Source organism: Syngnathus floridae, chromosome 21, assembly GCF_059516105.1.
Source record: "Syngnathus floridae isolate MCC-2025c chromosome 21, RoL_Sflo_1.0, whole genome shotgun sequence".
Taxonomy (NCBI): domain Eukaryota; kingdom Metazoa; phylum Chordata; class Actinopteri; order Syngnathiformes; family Syngnathidae; genus Syngnathus; species Syngnathus floridae.
Window position 1 is genome coordinate 8,165,360 of NC_142433.1, and position 24,339 is coordinate 8,189,698.

Consider the following 24,339-nt stretch of genomic DNA (forward strand, 5'->3'; position numbering starts at 1 on the left):
CACAGAGCAGCTCCAAAGACCAACATGATCTTGCTGCAGATGGTGACACTGTGCATCGTTCAACTATTCAGCGCACTTTGCACAAGGAGGTGCTGTATGGGAGAGTAATGCGGCAGAAGCCTTTTCTGCGCACATGCCACAAACAGAGTCGCTTGAAGTATGCTGAAGCATATTTGGACAAGCCAGTTTCATTTTGGAATAAGGTGTTGTGTACTAATAAAACTAAAATTGAGTTATTTGGACATAATAAGGGGCGATATGCATGGCGGAAGAAGAACACAGCATTCCAGGACAAACAGTCAAATTTGGTGGTGGTTCCATCATGTCAAGTCAAGTCAAGTCAAGTCAAGTCAAGTCAAGTTTATTTGTATAGCCCTAAATCACAAAGAGTCTCAAAGGGCTCAAATAGCCAAAAATTGACAATTATTCTCAAAGCATCCCCTGATCATAAGCTCCCAAAAGGGCAAGGAAAAACTCAAAAAACCCCTGCCAGGAGAAAATGAGAAACCTTGAGAAGGGACCACAGATGGAAGGATCCCCCTTTCAGGATCACCAGGTTGTAATGGATGCAGAGAGGGCACAAGTAATACATAATATGAAAATCAATGAAAAAATGGATGTCGGAGGTGCCCTCAATTGTCCTGGCAGTGTCTTCAAGGAGGTTGAGCTGCAGTTTCTTCATCTTGAATTGGTCCCCGAGAATCCAGCTAGCCGCTATCAGCTTTTGCGCCACCTAACCCCCTCCCCAGCCAGGGAGGGGGTGGGCAGAGAGAACAACACAAACTCCGGCTGAATCGGCCACTCCAAGTTAGTTAAAGGCCATCTCATAGAAATGTGTCTTTAAACGTGTCTTAAATGTTTCTACTTTTAAGACATTCCAAATGAAATACGAAACTTGCTTTCGACTGAAAAGAGGACTTTGGACCACTCTGCAATTGTCCAGTGCTTCTTTTCCATAGCCCAAGTCAGACACTTCTTCCGTTGTCTTGAGTTCAGAAGTGGCTTGACCATGGGAATACCGTTATTGTAGCCCATTTCCCAGACTTGTGATTTAGTTTACTGAACCAAGCTGAGTGTTTTTCAAGCCTCAGGAAATCCTTGCAGGTGTTTCGAGTTAATTAGGGTTAGGGTTAATTCAAGTGATTAGTTGAATACCCTACTAGTATACTTTTTCACGATATTCTAACATTTTGAGATAGGATATTTAAGTTTTCTCAAGCTGTATGCCATAATCAGCAATATTAAAATAATAAAAGGCTTGCAATATTTCAGCTGATTTGCAATGAATCCTGAATGTATGACATTTTTGTTTTTTTAATAAAGAACTTTATCACAATATTCTAATTTTCTGACAGTCCTGTATAGTGTAACAGGCCATTTTGATGTTAAATGTGCAGTCTGGAGTTATCTGATTATTTCTCACAATGCATCTTCATTCAACACTTCCTGAAATTTGTCTTGCAAAATTTGGAGGTAATGAGGTTGATTAACGCAACAGTAACTCGACCCCCAACCTTTTCTGAGTGTGCGTCTAAACATGGCACAAAAAATTATTTTAGTGTGAATTAAAAAAAAGCACAACAAAGCACTCAAGCATCTTGGTGCATTTTTTTAATTGAACGTAAACTTTCATTTGACACTTTTTTATTTTAAGCCACACCTTGAAGAACTATTCATATGGATGCGAGTGGGAATGTATCAAGTATCATAGGTGAGCGTGAAATGACTTTCCTGTTACATTTGAGGTTTCGCAAAATAACTGTTACCAAATTACCAAAGAAATATTTTAACCAATGTCACTTTAACAGACAAAAATCCCGAGTCATGAAAGGGCCGTGCTGCCTATGTTCTTGATGGAAATTAACACTTTTGATTGATTTCCACATCGTAATCCCCAAATTTGCCAGCTTCTTAAGAGGAAATCAAAGTACGGATTTATATTTTGACGTCAAAAAACATTTTTGAGGCTACATGATTGGTCCCAAAAGTTCAAGTCAGGGGCATGGAGGAATATTGTGGCCCACTGCAATCTGAAGTGTTAAATTCTGTTTTAAAACAAACAATAGCTTAAAAAAAAAAGCACACAGGAAGTTAACTTTTAAAGAAGGCACACAGACAAAAGTATGTCAATTAACAACATCATCATTTTAGTACAGAGGCAAAAAATTAAAATAAAAAACTGACAGCCTAATTTTTAATCTTGCAAATCTAAAAGCAGTGACATTTTTGCAAAATGTGGTACTGTGTGGCAACATGGACATCTGTCTTAAAAAAATTGCTACAATCAAAATACTCCACCAATGGCAATTGTGTAGATGAAGATTGATGGCACTTGGGAAATGGACACTAGGCTCCACAAAAAAAAAAAAGGCTGGTCTTGTAACTGTGGTATTTCTAGGTGGTGGATCTGTTGGCAAACAAAAATGGGGGAAAAACAATTAACAAAACAGCAAACCCAGTGTGTGTTTATCTCTTGCAGGCACAGTGTGCTTGAAGGTCCAGTATCAAAATGAGGCCCTCTTGATTGTACAGTACGCTAACTAATGGTAATGTTAGCTTCAAAAGCTAATTGTTGGACCCCCTTTTTTGGGGAGGATGGGCCCAAAAAAAAAAAAAAAAAAAAAAAAAAAAAAGATTGTTTGGATTCAAGCACCAAAACACCACTGAACACTTGAGGCGATGTCCACAGATAGACAGGTATTGGAGAAAATAAAACAAAGTAATATCCCCAAAACTTTTGAAAATTGTTCACATTTCCAAGAAAGTTTGTTATTGTTGTGTTATTTCAGGTTTTGTGCCTTTTCTTGAGATGGCTAATCGGACAAAACCTCCATTTACAGGAGTTACAGCGCCAACTGTTGCTTTGGCATACACTGCTCACGTAGATAAATATTTTGAAAAAAAATATCCTTGAATGTACACCAAAAAGTGAATAACCATATTTAGTGATGTAAATCAACACAGATGCCCCACTGGTACAAACACATGCATTCAAAAATAGATTTTTGGGCTGTAGACGAGAAAATTGTTACTTTTTCCGGTGCCATGTATATTATACTATATTATACTATTGTCTTTTTTGTCTTTCAGAAATAGCGTTCTTCAGGTTTCTCACTGGCCAATACATTTATAGACGTTAGAGCGTCACCTGCCTGCTTTTGGATGCAACGTTGACACAAATAGAGAGCTCTTAGGTGCATGTGGGCCTTTCAAGGCACTGAACGTTCGTAGGTAAAACAAAAAAGACGCCACAACGCTTTGCGTAAACTAAAATGGACACCATCATGTATAAGCAACCATTCTAATTGAAATGATTTTGTTATAGCTGGAAATATGAAGTAAAATAAATATGAGACAAACACTTCCAGATTAAAAAAAAACAAAAACTTGATTATACGTGGATAAATGATTCACGGGAATAAATTAAAACAATGTGCAGCATTTTATGTGACTGAGAGCTTTGCCGTGATTTGTTTTGATTTTTAAACAAACCTAAATAAAAAATGGCAAAAACCTGCGTGTGACAGCTTTGCTGCATGCTTCACATCCTTCATTCGATAAATCATTAGAATCAGAATAAACCTTGGTTCACAAATTCATGGGTTTCAGCCCTACAACGTTATGATCAATTTGTTTGTTTTTATCAAAAATAATATATGAACTATTCTGAAGCTCAGGAATACAAACACCATTGCCACATTTAGCTATTAATTCCTCTGTTTTCCAACACTAATTTGATTTGACTTCCGAAGTGCACTGTCATGTGCTCTTTGCATTTGTTTTAGAGGAGCCAGAATGTGGAGGAAATAAAAAATGAAATAGCTCCATGTGAGAAAGGTGACACTTGGAGCGTGCAATGTTTGTAAAGCGAAGCAAAACATCTTGTTTGTGAACCGAGATTTCAGCAGATAATGGTGAGAATCATCACAATACACGCAGCTCTCTTCTATAAGATCACACCAGGTGGACTTTCTCCTCCCACTCTACCGGGGACAGGTCCTCCTCCAGCTGGAGGACAAGGTCAGAGTCTGTGGCGCCATCTCCATAAGGAGACGCATCCACTGCCCCTGCGCCACTCTGCTCCTCCTCTTCCTGGGCTGCTCTGTTGTCCAGCTCCAGCGTGCTGGGTCTGCTTGGGCAAGAGTGTGGCGGCGTGTCTGGCTGGCCCTCTGGGGGCTGCCGGGCGGCGACGTTCTCGGCGCCCGCATCCGTGAGCACGTCTGGGGATGAGTCACTCTCGGTGGTAGGTGGCGAGGGGATGAGGGCCAGGCTCTGAGGGTTGTTCTGTGGGGTGATGTTGTGGTTGAACCAGGCCATGATGTTGTCCAGCAGCTGGGCGCTGGCAGCGGGATCCAGGGCCTCCAGGCTCTGCGGGTCACTGGGCGTGAACGCCCCCCCTGGCGGGATAACAGGCGACAGCAGCAGCAGCTCGGGTTCAAGCTCCGGAGACGGCAGGTACAACTGGGCGGGGGAGCATCGGATCGCGTAGTCGGTCGGACTCTTGCGGGCAGTGTGTTCAGCCTCGGCCGGACGTGCGCTTCCAAGGCAGTGACTCTGAGGGTCCGCATTGGGAGACGCCAGGTTCCCGGGTTTCATAAGGCTGTCCCCCAGCTTCAGCAGCTCGGCGCTGAGCGGGGGAGGCGGAGGAGGGAGGGGTATGGTGGTGGACAACGGAGCTGAAGAAGAACAACACAAGGGGTCTGTCCTGTGGGGAGGGTGTGGAGGGTCGGGGTGGGAATGCAAGCCCCTTGTCGCTCCCGCTTGGACATCGCTGGGGAGGGGACCTTCTAGGCTGCGCTCCAAGTTAGGGCTGCTCTCGGGGCCTCGCTCTCGCCGAGACTCCTGAAGGGACAGCTGAATGGCCAGCAGGATGTTGGGGTCGTCCTCGTCCAGGGAGCCCAGCGCTCTACGCCGGCCCTCGCTCCTCTCTGGGCCATCTGGAAGGGGTGGAGGATAGAAAAAAAAAAAACATCATAGAAAATATGGCGCACACATGAGGCTGTTTTGAGGTCACGTGTGCAGCAAATGTAGGACCTGTGCTGTCGCTCCTTCTGCTGCTTTCAGGCGTGTTGCTGCTGCTCCGAAGAGTGTGCAGACTCAGCATGTCTCCCCTGTGTCGTGCTCGGTGCCGCCGGCGATACTGAATGTCAGAAAAATCCTGACAGGCGCCAAAGCAGCCATAAGTCAATTTTCGACACAACAAGAACAACACACACGACCAAAAAAAAAAAAAAAGTAAAAGAAGGAGGCAGTCCACCTGTGACGCTCGGTCTCTTTGGTCTCCTGCTGCCAGCACAGAGTGGCGACTCCCCATCTAGGACACACGCAAGCACGACAGCATTTAACATGAAACGCTCTCAAACATAATTGTACTAAGTTCATCTTGTTTTTCCTTGTTTTAATCACTTCACTGGTTTCTTTTATATCAAACAAATTGTTTTAGGTTCTTTACCTGACATGTTTCGGCGGTTTCTTCCGCCTTCATCAGAGTGTCACAGATGTGATAGTGACGCGTCTTTATCAGCTGATGGATGATGGATGAAGGCGTGGCTCACCTGTCAGATTTGACAGGTGAGTCACGCCCTCTGCTGTCCATTCACCTCTCCAGAATGCTGTTCCAGGTTGTAGAGAGCATATAGGCTCCCTCATCCCTGTTGATGGTCCTCGGGCCCCGCTTGCGGATCTCAATGGCCTCCCTGATCCAACGCTGATGTTTATTTTCTTCAGTGCGGATGACTCTGGCCTTTTCCCAGTCCATGATGTGGTTTTCTCTTTTACAGTGATCGGTTATGGCTGACTTGTAGTGCTCCTGTTCTGCTTGTAGTTTTATTGCTCTTGTTTGTCTTGTTGCCGTCTCCTTCTCACACTCCTTCTTGTGTTCTATTTGTCTTGTGATGAAGTTCCTCCCTGTCTCCCCGATGTATGATTTATTGCATGATTTGCATGGAATTTCGTATATGGAATTGCATTTGTTTTCCGGGTTGACTTTGTTGTATGTGGTTTGATAGGTGTGGTTATGTTGTATTTATTCATGGCTCTTTTGATGCGTTCCGTAATTCCTCTCACATACGGCAAAATCACCATTCCGCTGGGTTCTTGTTTCCGTGTTTGTTTCTTTCTTTTCCCGTGTTTTGTATCTTTTGTTTTTTACCTGTTCTGCACCTTTGGTTATTGCCCATTGTGGATACTGACATTTTTTGAGTGCATGTTGTATGTATTGTTCTCCCTGTGCTATGTCCTCCGGATCCGTGATTATTGTTGTGCGTTCGTATAGTGTTCTGACAACTGACAGTTTATGTATAGTGGGATGTTCTGATGTCCAGAGGAGGTATTGGTCGGTGTGTGTGGGTTTTCTGTGTACTTTTATTTTTATGTCTCCGTTGTCTGTGTGGTGTATGTTGATGTCTAGAAACGCTATGGCTCGGTCTGTTTCTTCTTCATGGGTGAATTTGATGTTACCGGTGGTGTCTATGGTGTTGAGATGGTCTGTGAGGTGTTGTGTATGTCCTGTTTTTGTTTTTTCTAGAATGTCATCGACGTAGCGTCTCCATAGCGTGGGTTTGTATGTGTCCGGAGCTGTTAAGAGTGCCTTTTGTTCCAGATCTTCCATAAAAAAATTGCACATGATGGCAGAAAGAGGGTCTCCCATGGGGAATCCCTCTTTTTGCCTGTAAAATGTGTTTCTGTACTGAATGTATGTGGAGGTGGCGATGAAGTGGAGTAGTTGGGTGATGTCCTGTGCTGTTAGGTTTGTGCGTTTCTTAAGTGTCCTGTCTGCTGATAGTCTGTCATGTACTATGTGTATGGATCAGGGAGGCCATTGAGATCCGCAAGCGGGGCCCGAGGACCATCAACAGGGATGAGGGAGCCTATATGCTCTCTACAACCTGGAACAGCATTCTGGAGAGGTGAATGGACAGCAGAGGGCGTGACTCACCTGTCAAATCTGACAGGTGAGCCACGCCTTCATCCATCATCCATCAGCTGATAAAGACGCGTCACTATCACATCTGTGATACTCTGATGAAGGCGGAAGAAACCGCCGAAACATGTCAGGTAAAGAACCTAAAACAATTTGTTTGATATAAAAGAAACCAGTGAAGTGCTCTCAAACATAATCTTGTTTTCATCGCCAGAAAGACAACCATTCACTTTCAACTAATACTGGAGGGAAAAGGCAGAGTTTACCTCAGGAGAGGCGACGCCCAAGTATTCCCAATCCCACGATCCTCCGGCGTAGCTGGAACAAAACAGAAGCGATATTTCATGGGAGTAGCCGGTAATCCATTTGCCTTGTTTACCCCCGCTGCTTACCTCCTTCGCTGGAGCTCGGGCGAGTCGTTGGGTGCCACACCGCGGGCCACAGACGCCAAGAACTCCTGCCGCTTCTGCTGGACCAGGCGGGCGGCGCTGACAATCTTATGGCACGGCGTCCTCAGGTAGGGCCGGTTGACCTTCTGCGCCAGGTCCTCCACCACCATTTCCAGGTCCGTCTGGCCGGGACAAATGGCGGCAACGTCATGATGCCACTAACGCTAAATATATCGTGTCAACTGTGCGCCACTATTCGCCTGGCGGACAAACACACAACTCTTCTCCCCAGTGACCGTGTGTCTGGTCACATATCCCTCCGCTTAGCAAAGCAGTGCCGCACAACAGCAGTCCACAACCTTTTTACTAATGAGTGTATAAGTGTATTAGACATCACAAAAATCATGAAAAATCCATAGGGTCCAAAGCTTGTGCAAAAAGTAGCAGCTTATAGTCCATAAAATACAGTAGATGGAAAAGGTGTGCAAGAGAACAACTGCTACACAAACAGAAAGCCAACATAAGTGCGTCTCGATCATAGTTTGGGGTCAAGTTAGTGTTTTGACTCTGACTGACGGCAATTCTGAAGTTTTGAGGAACTCCCTAATTGTGGTGTTTGTGCGCGACGGCGTACCTGCATGAGCTCAAAGATCTCCTTCTGGGTGCTTCCCTGCTGCAGGAAGAAGCCGTACGGGTACGAGCACTTGAGCACGCGCCGCGTCTTCAGCAGCTCACTGATGCCATCCTCGATGAAGCGCGTGTCTGGCGGGGCACCCTCACCTTGTGCAGACACAATTCGAGAGGACGCGCCTTAATATTGGCCCGGTGGGCAACACCCATTTCTCAGAAGAGATTGACAACACTCTGGGCTGGGCGGAGTAAAGCAGTCCCGCAACAACTTTCTGTTGGGAGTGAAAGCGACTCACGACTAATGAAAGCTCTGCTCAGCTGCTCCATCTTCTCCTTGGCTGTCTTCAGCAATTTCTGCTCCAGCTAGCAAACATGAGAGGAAAATGATTTTGAAGGGTCCACAGATACAACGACATGATTTTGTGAAGTGTGTGTGTGTGTGTGTGTGTGTGTGCGTGTGTGCGCGCGTGCATGCGTGCGTGCATGCGCACATGTGATGGTCACCTTGTAACTGTGCTCGTGGTTCTTGAATCGAGTGTAGTAGTGCATGAAGCGGTCCAGCTCCTGGAAGCTTTTGTGCTTTTTCTCCGCCTATCAACATTTTTGAAGACGTCATATTACAAAACAAAGGTTGGCACGCGAGTGTTTGCCAACCTCGACTGTCATCTCTTTGGACTGCTCCTCCAGCTGCTGGATAACTTCGTAGCGCGTGCAGCGGTAGTAGCCTCCCGTCGATGAGCTGTGCTTCTTCCACTCCTCCAGGCAGATCCAGCAGAAGTCATACTTGCACTGGGAGAGTGTCATCACAGCGTTAAGTTAAAAAAAAAAGCATGTGCATGTGTGCGTCGCGTTCCTTGGCACAATCTCACCTTGGCACACTGCATGTGGTTGCAGCCCTCGTTCTTCTGTATGGGGGACTTGCAGTTGGCGCAGGGCTTGGAGTTGGACAGCAGCCACAGGCAGTTGGCAGCATCCTCGTAAGCCTCGCTCACACCTGCCACTGGCGGCAGGACGCGTATACGCGAACATTTGAGGGATCTCAAAGCGGCACGCCGCCACACCACCCATCTTTGGCGACACTTACGCTCCTCGGGCTTCATCTCGGTGACTTTCTGGAGCCAGTTCCTCCACATGTGGCAGTCGCATGGCTCGTGGGCCTCGCCGAGGCACTCCCTGGGGAGCGCGGAAGAAATAGCTGATTCTGCAGTGTCTTGTCTTGACATCAGATCCGGTGCTGGAATCGGGAGTTTACCAGCAGAAGAGGTGGCCCTTCCCGCAGTCGACGGCCGGGGAGGGCAGCAGCGGGAAGCCGTGCGGGTCGCTCTCGCCCGGGCCGGGCCGAGTAAGTCGCACGGCCCTCTCACAGCGCGCCGCCGGACACCAGCGGATGGCCGGATTGTTTTCTACAAAGGCCTGCAGTCCAGGAAGAAGGTTGAGAATGGAAAAGAGAAAACAAACTGTATAATAATTTTGTTCTACTAGCACAGGGGTGTCAAACGTACGGCCCGCGGGTCGGAACCGGCCCGCCGGTGGATTCAGTCTGGCCCGCAGGTTAAATCTGCATTATTAAAGAAGAATAAACTTAGTTTTCATTAAAATTTGCAGTTCCTATATTGTCCGCAAGGGGCGCTGTTTTAGTCAGTTCTATCGCTGTACCCGCTATTTCTGTTGACACTGTCACCCTCTTCAGTGAAATGTCTTTGTCAAAAAAGAGAAAAGTGGACACAGAGTGTCGGATTTTTCAAGAAAAATGGACCTCTTCCTATATGTTCACGGAGGTGAATGGGAAACCCGTGTGCCTGGTGTGCATGCAGCAAGTTTCGGTGCTTAAGGAATACAATATTCGGCGCCACTATGAAACTCAGCATGGAGGAAAATACAACAGCTTGCACGGAGAACTGAGAAAACAAAAGGTAAATGAAATGCTGGTGGGTCTGAGTAAACAGCAATCTGTTTTCACCCGGAGCCGAGAGGTCAGTGATGCTACGGTGAAGGCCAGCTACGTAATTGCTAGCCAAATAGCACTAGCGTCAAAGCCGTACTGTGACGGGGAGTTCGTCAAAAACTGTATGCTGAAGGCTGCCGAAATCGTGTGTCCTTAGAAGCGACAAGCGTTTGCCAATATTAGCTTGACGAGAAATACCGTGGCAGACAGGATTTCGGAACTATCGGCAGACTTGGACAGCCAACTGAAACGCAAAGGGGAGTCATTTCTGGCATTTGCCATTGCAATTGATGAGAGTACTGATATTACGGACGTTGCTCAACTGGCCATATTCATTCGTGGCGTTGACGAGACTTTGACTGACAACATTGTACAATGATCATTTTTTATGCATAATGCACTTGAATAAATGTTAAAGTGAGTAAAAGTGTTGAAATTGCACATACTTTTCTTAAAAACTCTTAGGTTGTTCATAATATATTTAGTAAAAGGGACAATTCATTTCATATAAAGATTTTTATAATTTACGTCTTCTTTGCACTAATACAAAGAAAAAAGTGGACTTATTGTTAGTTCTATGTAATTTTGGAATGAGTTTACTGGTCTGGCCCCCTTGAGATCCAATTAAGTTGTATGCGGCCCCCAGACCAAAATGAGTTTGACACCCCTGCACTAGCATATTAATTTTAATAAAGGATAAATACTAATTAAAATACTAGGGTTGATACATTAGTTTGATCCTATGCTTATGTTGGAATGTAACCTGTAATAATTAACCTAGCTTGTCCTGTCTTAGCAAAAGTAGTAGAACAAAGTGCTAAGATCTTTTGAACTGATTGTCCAGTTGCAGAGGAAGCAATCAAAGTTGTTCTGTTTACACAACGTCGTAAAAAAAACCCCTGCTATGCTTTGACCAGAGGCCAGGGGCTTCAACCCCATCCTGTCCACTCTCACCTCCACTCTCACCCCCACCCTGTTTCTCTCAATAATGCTCTTGCAAGAGGCCTGAGTCAGACCTCATTCGATCATCGCTGTACGCACAGCGACGAATGATTCTCCACTTGCAAGTGCTTAAAAAGGGCATACTGTCTCCCGTGTGGTTCTTGCAAAAATAAGTTAGAGTGAGCACCACTTTAACAAATACTAATTCTAAGTACTAATTCAACCGTTGTAGCTGTTCGTGGCGGTGGCACCTTGATGTCAAACTCCAGGTAGCGCTGGTCCATCTCTCGGGAGACCACGCTCTCGATTACGTGGACAGGCACCAGCTGGTAGCATTCGTAGGCGGGGCAGAAGATGTTGTGGGCGTCGCCCTCCTGGATCTTCACGTTCAGGAACCTGCGACAGAAGGATGGGGCAATGTTAAATGGCATCGACGTGGGCTGCACAGAAGCCATCGCAGGGTTTACACGTACCCCTCCCAACAGGCCCGGCAAAACTCGTGGCCGCAGGACATGTCCACAGGATCTTCAAAGACGGAGATGGAGCACAGGCAGATGCCGCACTGTAGAAATATGTTGTTAGCTATTTTCCTGAATTTTGAGGTGCAGTGATCCCTCACTACTTCGCGTTTCATTTATCGCGGCTTCACTAGATCGCGAATTTTTTTTCAAAATTAAAAAAACATTTAAAAGTAAAAATAAAACTTCTAAATTGAGGAAACGTGTAACCTTTAGGATAATGTACAGGGATGAGAACGGCAAATGAAAAAAACCCACTGAGAAGTAGGGGCCGCAGTGGGCCAGGGGCCGCAGGGGCCACAGACCCCTATTGGGGGCCACAGGACCCACAGGTCCCCATTGGGGGCCGCAGGGGGCTAGGGGCAACGCCCCAGAGGGGACTCAGGGGGCAAAGCTCCCTGGAAACTCCTGGATTTTGGCAGTATAGCAACCCCCAAATCATTACTTTCATCACTCAATTTCAACAGTTTTGTTAAAAAAATATTCCTGCTTGGTGGGCTACCTAGGTGAATATAATACATCAAAATGGCACAATCAATTCTTTGTTTTGAGTTTTTCCTTTTGATGAAAACTGTTAATATTTTGCATCTATCTATCTATCTATCTATCTATCTATCTATCTATCTATCTATCTATCTATCTATCTATCTATCTATCTATCTATCTATCTATCTATCTATCTATCTATCTATCTATCTATCTATCTATCTATCTATCTATCTATCTATCTATCTATCTTTGAAGATTTATTCTTTAACGATATCATGACAATAGCCTAACATTAGCTTACATATAACATCATGTTACCCACATGCTTGTAAAAGTAAAAACGTACCTTTGTGTTTTTTTGTTTTGATGTGCTCCTTAATGTTCGAAGCGCTGCGGCCTCCATAGCTTATCACATCTTGACAAAGAATGCACAAAACCATGCCCGGGACATCTAATTTACGGATATGTTCCGTCGGGCAGGTGGTTACGGACTGTGTTCCGAGTTGTAAGATGACGCCGCTCTCGAGCCATGCCCATCTAAAGCAGTTCCTGATCCCGTTCGACTTTTCCTGGCACGATCCTCGTCTTTTTTCTCTAAAACGTTCGCCATGCTGGCTAAAACCTTTGCGAATTAGGCAAATGAGTACGCAAATGATGTGATGAAAGTAGCGCCAAAATGCTACCGAAAAACGTAATTTCGATCTCTTTGTGTGTCTTGACATGTGAAGGAATTGACAATAAAGCAGACTTTGACTTTTGAAAATAAAGCGGCTGTTGTTGCAATACTGCTGCCAGCCGCTCCCCCCCATATAAATGTTTTTTTTTCTGATGATACTGATTTCAAATGATACTCTCGACGGAAAAAAACACGGAAATCCATGGATCCGTGGAAGATTCTCATCCCTGAATGTAGTATTGTCCCAAATGTTCGTTTACATTCCTTTAGAAGTCCGTTTTCGCGTGTTAGCATCTTTCCGCTAACTCGTTAGCCTGCCCAGTCCTTCTTGTTGGTGACCGTACTTCATGGATTTCACTTATTGCGGGTGTTTTTTGGAACCAATTATCCGCGATAAACGAGGGATTACTGTATTTACTCAGTTTTTGTTTTGGGTCTCACCGTGGCCATGCCCTCGTCAGCGGGCGTGAGGCAGCTGTCGGTGGGGGAGGTGAAGGTGAGCGTGACGGGCGAGCGCGGCGTACGGGGAGTGCGAGGCGAGGGCAGCGTGTCCCAGGCGTTGCAGCCGCTGGGCGGCGGCGTAGGCATGGCCACGCCCGAGCGCTGGCAGCAGCCCTCGGCATCTGACATCCACGCCTCCAGCAGCTTCTCTCTGTCCCAGTCTGGAGACAATAGTTGAGTGCGGTCAAAAAAAACCCATAAAAAATTAAATAAATTAAAAAAAGAGAGATTTGCAAGAGGGGCGGAGCGTACCGTGCGCTCTCAGCAAGGCCTCTGCAGTGAAGAGGGGTGCTTGCAACATGTCGGCTGTCTCCACGATCAGCATGTCCTTCAACCGACGAAGGTCTTGCAGCTTCAGGCCCTCGTACGGCTACAAGACATTTTATCACACGAAATTAAATGTGGCTATTGTTAAATTTCTACTTACTCATCCTCCAAAAGACCCTTAATAGTGTTTCTGGATCATAAACTAAATCAATTAAAGAAAAAATACATAACTAAAATACAATAAAATTAACACAAAAAAGAAGTTATAATATTTGTAGTGATTTAGAGATTTTATTATAAATATGTTAGAAAATCTCAAAACTAATGCATGACAATAAATTTAAAGCAACAAACCTTCACCAGCCCGCTCACCTCTTTGTGCTGCAGCAGCTTGACTTGGCTACGCGCGTCTGCGTCCGAGCGCGTCGCTAGCGGCGACGAGGAGAAGACCATCTGCGACTCCAGGCTGAGAGCCAGCTCGGTGTGGTGGTGGCGCTCGGCGTGGTCGCACGGCGTCAGCTTGTCGTCATCCTCGATGAACAGGTCAGCCTCGCTCCGGATGAGCAACTGGAGGACGCGGGCAAAATGAAACATCACGCCGCTCTGCACCATGCTTACAGACAAGTGGACAACGCAAAGGAATCACCTCCACGCAGCTCTTCATGCCCGACGCGGCGGCGTAGTGGAGGCAGGTGCTGTGGCGGTTGTCAGTGGCGTTGACGTTGGCCTTCTCATACTGGCCTCCCTCAAGCCGAGCCCCCGTCCAGCTCAGGATCATCTGGCGCAAAGTCCCCAAAAAGCACGGTCCAAAACGTAACATGACCTCCTACCCGCGTTGGCTTTTCGTTTTGCGGGTCGTACCTGCAAGCAGTCGGCCCGCCGCTGCTCGTCCCGCTGAGGGCGGACCAGGCGTGGCGACAGGGCCCCCTCGGGCAACAGCAGGATGAGCGGGCTCTGGCACAGCACGTGGAGGCACGTCTCGTTGCGCACGTTTCGCTTGTTGGGGTTGCCCTCCTTGCTGAATAAAAAGGACCTGCGCAAGGAAGGAGCAGATGGAGATTGATGGCACATAGCGCGACGAGTTGCGGCCATGCTTCTGCTTTGTATCTCCAAGATAATTGACATGAGGCCTGACGCGCTCCCAATTATGACTTTCCATTTCTCTAGGAGAAAAGAGAGATCCTCATGATGAAACAGACTTTTGGTTTTAAACCTCAGGGAAAAAAAAGATGTGTGTTACTAGGTTGTCCGAAACCAACATGTACTGTTATATATATATTTTTTAAACTTTTGTTAAAATGAGATAAAATATAAATATACCTTGCATTGGGAAAATGTGGCCAGATTCTGACTAAAATGTACACGAAAACATTTTTTTGTTTTGTTTCTTAAATCTACAGGAAATAAAACACATTTTGTATTTGGGAAGAAATAAAACATGTTGCAAAGAAATTGTTGTACAATTTTAACAGCTGAGCTGAAAAAAAATTCATCCATTGTCCATTTTTCATGAAGTCAGCTCATTACGTTAAACTGTGCAAGTGGACCGAATGTAACGTGCAGGGAAGCCAGCGTGAGAGTAAAAAAGTGCGAGAAAAGGATACGCCTCTTGTTAAACTGCTAATTCTCATTCAGTCAAATAGGGGCGGCCTGCCGAACTGGTTATTAGCCTGTGGCCCGGCTTCAGCCACCAAAGCGAGCTAGCGAGCAAAAAGTGGCGTTCACCTGAGCAGCCGCGTCATAGAGTGACGGCACGCATAGTGCAGCGGCGTGTTGTGCTGGTACTGCTCGCCGTATGAGGCGTTGGGGTCCAGGCCGTCACGGAACTGCGGGTTGCCCTCGTACAGCTGCCAGGCCAGCGCCTCGTCGCCGCCCACCAGCGCCTTCCGGAACTTGGTGGCCGCGTTGCCCATGGCGCCGGCGCCCCGGCGGGATGCGTGGCAAAGTCCTTCTTCGCCCTCCGCTTCCCCTGCTCAGGAACAGCTCACAAGTCACTGCAACATGGCTCGGCGGTCCTGCCCTGCCCTGAGAAGGGGAAAAAAGAGAAAGAGCACAAGAGTGAGCAAGGGAGAGAGCACAAGAGTGAGCGAGGGAGAGTGAGGCAGCGCAAAAGAGGCGTAGCGTAGTCAGTGTGATTGGACAATCAAGAAAATGGAAAGACAGATGAGAGAAACCGGTGAAGGAAAGGAGGCGTTGATAAAAAAAAGATGGAGGCAGCAGACGAATATATCAATCTATCAGCTTTGCGTGTTATCTTACCGGAAAGACTGTGTGGGGCGAGCTAAGGTAGGGTTGGGTAAGTGGCAGGAGAAAGAAAAAAAATACGACAGATAATTATAAAGCGGGGCATGCAAGAGAGGGGGAAGTAAATCATACACCCGCCATGCATTCTTCTCCCAGCATTGATGAGACACCACACGCTCTATACCGCAACTGGATTTGCATCTGTGTGTGTCTGTGTGTTTGTTGGAATCTTCATCGAGACGGAAGAGTTGAGTGCCTGCAACAGGTGTTGCCAGCACATTTTTGTTCCAAGAATGTATACATTTTGATAAAATAAGCTGTTTATATTCAATCGACATGTTTTGTATTACTTTAAGATTATTTTTGAGATTAGAAAATGAGTGACGGTCCCTTTTACATTGCTAGTTTCCTTTCAAGGCAAGTCCATTTTAAAAAATCTTTAACTTTCTAACTCATGAAATGTAAATTTGCTTTCTCACCCAGCTACTGTGTCTTTGGTGACAAAGAAGCAAATGTGCTTAATAACAGCTCTGCGATGCAGTTAAAAAAAAAAAAAAAAAAAAGGGTCTTCTCGTCACTCGCCTGAAGCATAATCACCATCTTTAAAGATCGCCTCTCGCTTCATTTCCCGCATCTGTGCCCACCTCTCCGCCACTGTGTGTGCGCAGAGGCCATCATTACAGTGTTGGGTCTACAGCCATCTGTCTGGCCTCTCACTAAGAGCCTCTTTTTTTTAAGGTCAGCTTGAATAAAGCGGCGAGCGGCCGAAGTGTACCCGCCCTGCTTTTTTTTTTTTCTCTCGAGGCCTCCCCCTTGCTCTCCATTTCATCAAGTGCCAGACGGAACACATACAAAACTTTCCCTACATGTTTGGAAATTGTCTTTTTTTGTGGGTGCAGTGAAAAGTCCGGCACGTCCACTTAACTTCCAGTCCGCTTCACTCTTCTGTGTGTGCACGTGTACATGCTACCCCGGGGTAGTAAGTCTGGACATGCTGGAAGCAGCGCTGAAATTCTTGTGCGACGCTATTCATGCGGGCACGCAACAAGAAGTGTTAACCTGATTCGGTAACCTTAATCTGGCAAGGTAGCGCCTCTTCTAATAATCGACACTCAAATCAAGATAAGGAAGTGTCACGGCGCTGTGTTTTCACTGACAGCCAAATATTTGCTTAGCAATGTTTTAAATGACAACCACACCTGATAACAGATACACTGCCATCGACCTTTATACAGGGTCTGGCAAAATTATCTGACACATTTGTAGGTTTAATAAAATGCAAATACATGAAAGAAAAAAACAAGTTTTTATTTTTATTTTCAAAAAGTAGGTACATACAGGACTGTCTCAGAAAATTAGAATATTGTGATAAAGTTCTTTATTTTCTGTAATGCAATTAAGAAAACAAATATGTCATACATTCTGGATTCAGTGCAAATCAACTGAAATATTGCAAGCCTTTTATTATTTTAATATTGCTAATTATGGCATACATCTTAAGAAAACTCCAATATCCTATCTCAAAATATTAGAATATCATGAAAAAGTATACTAGTAGGGTATTAACTCGAAACACCTGCAAGGGTTTCCTGAGCCTTGAAAAACACTCAGCTTGGTTCAGTAAACTAAGGGTGTTTTCACACCTGGACCCTTTTGAAAGAACCGAACTCAGACCTCTTTAAGTGGACCAAAAAGTGGACCAAGAGGAAACGAACTCAGTTCTTTTTGTGTTCACATTGTGAGTGTGTTTCAAAGAGGACCGAGTTCTCTTTCTGGTTCAGTTCAGCCTTGATGGGGCCTCAGTCCTCATTCTGTTCACACTAGGTCCTCTAGAGCAGTGTTTCCCAACCTTTTTTGAACGAATCGTTCACTCACGAGCCAACACTAGATTCAAGATTCTAGATTCAAGAGTTTTTTATTCGCCATGTTTGAGCGTGCCAAACAAGGAATTTGACTTCGGTAAATCACAGCCTGTTCAACATTTAGGTGACTAACAACAACACTCAGCACATGTGAAGAACGAAAGATATTCTCAAGCATCCCCAGATCTTAAACTCCCAAGAGGGCAAGGGAAAACTCAAAACTCCAGCTATGGGAAATGAGAAACCTTGAGAAAAGTCCACAGATGGGAGGGTCCCTCTAACAGCAACACACACATAAATTGAGTATGTGCCGATGCCACAACATGAAATCTCAGAATTCTCCGATTTGCCACGCATGCATGATTAGCCTTGCGGAAACTGACCTGTGGTTTGGTAGTCCTGTTTACAATTCGCTCGGTATTTAATGTTGGACGATTTCCACGGAACATCTCTCACGGCACACCGGTTGGGAAACACTGCTCTAGAGCTCTCACACTCCCACTGCACTGCATTCTGGGTAGTTTTTGATATCCCCTGAATCCCTACTTCTTCGCATTTTATCTCGAGTAGCTAAATACTAAATACTAATACTGTTTTTTTTCACTTTTATTCTGCATTGTATAGAAGTTCTATCAAAACCGGCTCCTTTCATTCTCTCAGAAAATTCTTGAAATACTTTCGCATTACGGTGGGTCGTAGATAGTTGTGATTTAATGCTGTCGTCGTTCCAAATTTCCAAAAGACATTCCGTTTCGTCTTCTCCCCAAACTATGCCGCGTCCAGGTGCCGTGGCAGAACTTTGAACGGTACATGCTCCTCTACGTTTACTATTAGAACCACGGTCACGACCACGACTTGCTGCTGCCATACTTTGGATTCTCTGTTCTCTACATTGTTTTTGCGTCTGCAGTCACGTGACCAATCTACGGCAAGCCAAGGAGGTTACAATACAGTGCAAAAAGGCGAAGTGAACCCAGTGCGCTTTGTGTTCACAATGCACAGATTACGTGAACCGTACCGTTGACTTTTTAGCGAACCGTACTACCTCCTGAGGTGGTCTCAGTACGGTTCGTTTTAAAGGGGTCTGAGTACGGTTGGCGCGTTCACATATGCGCAAAAAATACTGAGTCATCGATCTGAGTTCGCTTCGAGGGCTGAAAGGGACCAAGTGTGAAAACACCCTAAATCACGAGTGTGGGGAAGACTGCTGATCTGACTGCTGTCCAGAGGACCATTATTGACACCCTCCATCAGGAGGGTAAGACACAAAAAGAAATTTCTCAAAGAGCAAGCTGTTCACGGAGGGCAGTTTCAAAGCACATGTGGCAGGTAACGCTGCACAACCAAGAGAGATGACCGCAGATAAAGGCCGCTATTGAAGCATCCTGGGCATCCATAACACCTCAGCAATGCCACAGGCTGATTGCCTCCATGCCACGCCGCATTGATGCAGTAATCCGTGCAAAAGGATTCCCAACCAAGTACTGAGTGCATTAATGGACATTTTCAAATGTTTGATTTTGTTTTGCTGATATATATATATATATATATATATATATATATATATATATATATATATATATATATATATATATATATATATATATATATATATATTAATATATATATATATATATATTAATATATATATATATATAATATATATTATATATTATATATATTTAACTTGGTCTGAGGAAATATTATAATATTTTGAGATAGGATATTTGAGTTTTCTTAAGCTGTATGCCATAATCAGCAATATTAAAATAATAAAAGGCTTGCAATATTTCAGTTGATTTGTAATGACATTTTTGTTTTTTTAATTGCATTCCATAAAATAAAGAACTTTATCACAATATTCAAATTTTCTGAGACACTCCTGTACAATGCCATTTTGTTTTGTTCCGTTCCATTTCATTTTCGAATAATGTTATTTTGGTCTTACCGCTGCCACATTTTCTGGAGTTGTGGTGCAGCGAGGTCGGTGGGTTGATTTTTGTTTCAATGCTGATCCACTGGCTCTGAAGTTGGTAACCCATAACAAGATTGTGTTTCAAGACGGTATGGGATTATGTCTACCAAGTCTGAAGTGCAAACGGAACGGAACACTTGTTGTGTTGCAGTCACAGGTTCGTTCTTGATAAACGTTTCCACAATGAAAGCGCGATGCTCACCGGTCCAATTCATGTTAGCAACTGAAAGGAAACAAAATAACATAACTCAAAAACGAAACGAAACAAAACGGCATTATATTGAAAATAAAAAAAACTTTTTTGTTTCTTTAATTTATTTGCATTTTATTAAACCTACAAATGTTAGATCATTATACCGGACCCTGTATTTATCATTGCCCAAACACGTCGCAAGTTGAACAAGATCAGGCACCTGACACGACTAATTTGCACTTGACTGCACCTTATGAAGATCATCTTTGTCAACAATATTTCGTGACAGGCAAAGAAATGAAGCCATCTTCCACTAGAGGGCAGAAGAAACTATTAACCTGTATCCACTTGTTGCAAAATAGCTTGGGATGCGACAAGAGGTCTAGATCAGGCATGTCCAAAGTCCGGCCCGCGGGCCAAATCCGGCCCCCGGTCAGATTTCATACGGCTCACAGCTTCGGTCTTATAACATTATTTATGGCCCGCCTGCACTGTCAAACTGACTAATAAAATCATGAAACTTGAAACTGTAATTCCTCCTATTACCAAACGGTGGCAGAACTACCCTCTCTGCTCATTTCTGGCATGGCACTGCAAAGAAAACGAGGAAAGTTGACATTGAGGGCCGTCGCTTTCAAGAGAAATGGGAATTACGATACTTCTTCACTAAAAATCAAGGCAGTTGTGTTCATTTGTAATTTGTAAAAAAATTGTCTTGTTTAAGGATTTCAAACATGACATCAGACTAAACATGCTAACCTATACGACAAGCTAACAGGGAGTGACCACGCTGATAAAGTGAAGCAGCTCCAAGCGGAAGTGGCATCTCAACAGCAATTCTTCACGCAGGGCTGTGAGTCAAAAGATTAAATGACGAGCAAAATTCACTTGTTTTAAGTTTTAATAATAACAGACAACTTTGTATTACTTATAACTCCCGTTTAAAATGTTCATGAGGCAAAAATAATTTTAAACTCATGTAAATTTAAGGTATTTCATACAGTTTGTTCAATGTTATCTGACTCTTCAAATATGAAAGAAAGGCAGAATTTGTGTTTTTAGAGTTGTGCACATCTGTCTGAGTGGCTTATATTTGGTTATTTTGTCATAAAAAAAAAAGACAATTGGGACAATGAAATTTGTTTTGAAACAGTGTGTATTTGCATGAAATTTTAGTAGTTAAAAAAATTTCCTGAAAAAACTATTGGCCCCCAGGGCCCTTCACTTTATCAAATCTGGTCCTCCTTGCAAAGAGTTTGGTCACCCCTGGTCTAGATAGTCAATTAAAGAATAAACTGAGATCAGAACTCACTGTAAGCAGATTCCTGAGTTATTGTTTTTTTACTATGTAAATGAAAATATGTCAATAAGAGTTGGGAAACACTGTTGGAGGCTTTTCTTATTAGGTCATGAATACGTCACACTGCAGTTTTGACTGATATTTATTAGTAATGTCTTTTGGAATTCTTGGTTTTATTGGAACCACTCGTTCTAATGCAGTGCAGTCGCACAACCACGACAACAACGCTTCTCTAAAGGTGTCAATCAGCACCGAGCCTCCTGCCAAGTGCTCCTTTCATCAACAACGAATGTTGCACACCGACCACATGGCTTGACAAGCAACGAATAAGTCACTTTGATGCATCACAACATGAAAGACAAGCAGCTAACGTCTCGTTGGCGTGTTGTGTTGTTAAAAAGTTCGTTTAGCCATAGGGTTAGCAACAACAGTTTAGCAACGTATGCTAAAAAAAATTGGGTTAGTCGTGATGGTGGTAAAGTGGGTAATAAAAGCCCGACAATTATGCACGTCTCCCGGGGCGTCTGTTTCCGCTCGGCCACGCGCCTTTGTTCAACAAGCCAACCGGCCGTGCGCTCTCCTAAGCCCGGAAAAGGGACGGGAGCTGCTATCTGCTGGTTAGCTTCCGGATGCTAACGTGTTAGGCTAGCCCTTCGACATGAAATCACAGCCGTTTTCAACTCACCCTTGCCGCCCTATTCACTTGCTCCGCAGTAGTAGAACTGGAAGCTATTGCTGGCTCATAACTCGCCGTCATTCACAGCTCCTCCGCTCGAGCATGCTCTCACAGCCACTGGGAGCCAGCCGGCCGGCGGGCGGGCGGGGCTGGGCGGTGTTAGGGTGGCGACGACGGTGAGGTGGTTGCTGACAGATAGGCGAGACTGGCGGTTGACCAGAGTGGGTTACGGTTGCTGATGCTACTGCTGTCCGCTTCACTATTGTTGTTGCTGCGAGGAAGAGAGCAAGGGCGCATGCGCGGATGGCGTTGTCTTATAGGTAGGCTCTCCTTCTACGCTCAGTTACCGGAAATACTTGTATAGGTGGCGGGCCAAAGCTCGCTAGAGGCTTTCTTTAGTGAAATGATTGATCTGGTTAAAGGGAGGATGTGATATTCATAGATTTCTTATTAACACATTTCTGATTGTTGGTAGCTGTTTTTCGGTCATCGTTTTATGAAAATCAATGTTTAATTTCGAAACGCAACAGGCACTGCTGCAAAGGGGTCCTTGTTGCAGAACCAATCAAAACTCATAACAACGTCACGTGACTTGTTGTCTCCCAATGGCATTCCTCCAACTCAGGAACAAGGAAGTAAATATTGCCCCCGCTCGATTGACCACAACGGACTTTGATCTCACTTTCTAAGTTCTTATTTAATATAAATTCATATTGAAAATGGCTAAGGATAGCCCCAGGGCTAAGAACGTGCAGTGTGAAAAGCCCTAAAATGTGATCAGATGTTAGGAGTCATCAGCAGTTTATATGGAGTCCATTTTGGCTACAGAGATCACACATCACTAATTTTCGTTACAGATAGTAGCTGCAATAACTCCTGGTTTTGCCTTACAGTCTTTCTCAAATAGTAATCTAACATAAACGTTAGTCAAACAACCCTAACCCAATGCTAATAATAGTTGTTTTACATTCTTGTTGGGTGTTACGCCAGCATGTTGTGGGTAGTGGAATACCATTAAACAAGACCAAAGAGAGGATCATAGTGGTAGAGAACATTTATATTTGTAACACAATAACAACATTACCATTTATTATTAACAGTGTTCTGACATTCCAAACACACACGCATGTCTGTACAAGGTAGGTCATTTGATTTGCACATGCATCTCCCGTTCATACATTGTGTTTTTTTGCAGGAGCAGTACACAAGTTCCAGGATTCCGACTGGGGCTGGAGGAAGTGACATCCAGTCAATCTCAAAGAAGTCTCCTTTTATCCTCCTTTTATTTGTATTTTATAGTGGACTACATCATATGGTGTCAAATCCTCAACAAAGACAAAGTCATGTTTTGAAGCTTCTGGAATTTGAGGATAGGAGGTTTGGAGTCTCACTTTCAAGGAAGCAGATTTGTAAGAGGAAATGTCAATGCCTTCGGTGTCAAGTACAGATTTCCTAAACAGGGCTGTTAACGTTGAGAGCTTAAGCAACTTCCGTTCCTTTAAAAACCTCTCCTCCACCACAGAATTGCTTGTATCCTTTTTGATACAGTGTGTAGCCTGTGCTCTTGTCTTGGTCATTTCTCTTGTGCAGAAAACGTGTGTAGTCTCTGTAGCATCTAAAATGGTACTTTGCTTCTGCAGCAACCAGATCCACCCCACGTATGTGGATGAGCAGGTTCTCATCTTTGCGGGCCTCTGCTGCATCACACAGCCTACCAGCTGTCAATGTTTCACAAGATGTGAGCCTCTCTTTGACCTTCTTCCAGTATTTATCTCGTCTGCATATTATGCATAAGACTGGAAGGAGATGGGATTTTTTTTGTTGGTGGTAGTGGCCGTTGCTGAGCGGAGGAGTCTACCCTTTGGTAGTCCTGTATCATGCTCAGTTACGTGTGCCTCTGCGTCTTCTACATTTGAAAGGGAAAAAAATGGTGTGTGTGTGTGTGTGGGGGGGGGGGGGGGTAGATAGAGAGATAATGTGATGACTAACTTTATGTATTGTAGTAGCAATGCTCCAGAATGTATTGTTTGTTTTTCTGTTTCCCCAGATGCTCAACCTTGGAAGACACTACAGGCCTAATCTAATCTAAAATAGCCTGAGGGGTCTATCGTAATCTTGCAAGATCAAAGATTGAGCTGCACACCCCTGCACTGTAGTTACACATCACAAAATCAACATTCTGTTGATTCCTGTCTATTCCAGGCTAGATATGACCATGACTCATACATGCTGTGCCCATGTTACAGGATTAAGATGCTGTGTCCATGTTACAAGACTAATACACATCTCTCACACCCATATTGATAGCTTTCTCCTGAAAAGAAAAACCAGGGCAAATTTTACGCCCAGTCCAGTAAAATACAGTAATCATGTGTCAAATTTTTGAAATAAAGTGCATTTGGTACGAACGTTTTGCTGTCGCTGTCATTTTTTTCTTCCTCTTGCGGGCAGGCTCTATATTCCGTACATTTGCAAATTGCACGTAGCATTCCCTGTGGTAACCTGCATTAGCTTGAGCATCCGGAATTGGGCTGTTAACTTTTAAATTGAATGTTTTAATCGCAAATTGTGCTATTGCACTCTCTGGGCCGTCCATATTAGCCCACTGCAAATAACAAGTAATACATTTCTCCCAGCTTGTCCGTGAAAAAGGAATTATTTTAGTGGGCTCTTTACAGGATTTGCACACATGCATGCAGCACTCCATCGTTCTCACTGTAAATACCTAAATAAATAAATACGCCACCTAGTAACGTCACAAGCACTACGGTTAATATCATGTTAACGTTACCCATCTACCGTAATTTCCG

General features: G+C 44.4%; 1 protein-coding gene and 1 long non-coding RNA gene across 3 annotated transcripts; one reads left to right on the forward strand and one right to left on the reverse strand.

The window, feature by feature from the left end:
* Positions 1 to 1,596: 1,596 nt before the first annotated feature.
* ankib1a (ankyrin repeat and IBR domain containing 1a) lies at positions 1,597 to 21,816 on the reverse strand. Of its 2 annotated transcripts, none has more exons than XM_088364280.1 (21): positions 21,539 to 21,816; positions 15,005 to 15,304; positions 14,141 to 14,312; positions 13,926 to 14,057; positions 13,652 to 13,846; positions 13,265 to 13,382; positions 12,953 to 13,173; positions 11,302 to 11,390; positions 11,080 to 11,224; positions 9,194 to 9,354; positions 9,026 to 9,114; positions 8,811 to 8,941; positions 8,596 to 8,730; positions 8,446 to 8,532; positions 8,238 to 8,304; positions 7,946 to 8,091; positions 7,315 to 7,493; positions 7,189 to 7,240; positions 5,258 to 5,314; positions 5,035 to 5,158; positions 1,597 to 4,937 (listed from the first exon to the last, which is right to left on the reverse strand). In XM_088364280.1, exons 2-21 carry the CDS (start codon positions 15,190 to 15,192, stop codon positions 3,955 to 3,957), a joined length of 3,471 nt encoding a protein of 1,156 aa, XP_088220406.1. In that variant the 5' UTR covers positions 15,193 to 15,304; positions 21,539 to 21,816; the 3' UTR covers positions 1,597 to 3,954. The 2 variants fall into 2 exon arrangements, with proteins under 2 accessions (XP_088220406.1, XP_088220407.1); XM_088364281.1 differs by lacking the exon at positions 21,539 to 21,816 and adding an exon at positions 17,769 to 18,278.
* On the forward strand, positions 21,282 to 23,938 carry LOC148380458 (uncharacterized). Its single transcript, XR_015854755.1, has 3 exons — positions 21,282 to 21,849; positions 22,725 to 23,267; positions 23,577 to 23,938. It is a non-coding gene; the product is annotated as an uncharacterized LOC148380458 (long non-coding RNA).
* The last annotated feature ends 401 nt before the right edge of the window (positions 23,939 to 24,339 follow it).

Bases quoted from the DNA above. Each gene is read 5' to 3' on its own strand.
- ankib1a (XM_088364280.1), bottom strand. From the start codon at position 15,192: ATGGGCAACGCGGCCACCAAGTTCCGGAAGGCGCTGGTGGGCGGCGAC. The intron at 8,942-9,025 runs GTAAGTGTCGCC...TCCTGCCGCCAG, and splicing joins CGAGATGAAGCCCGAGGAGC to TGGCAGGTGTGAGCGAGGCT. The intron at 8,092-8,237 runs GTGAGTCGCTTT...TGTCTGCACAAG, and splicing joins GAGCAGAGCTTTCATTAGTC to GTGAGGGTGCCCCGCCAGAC.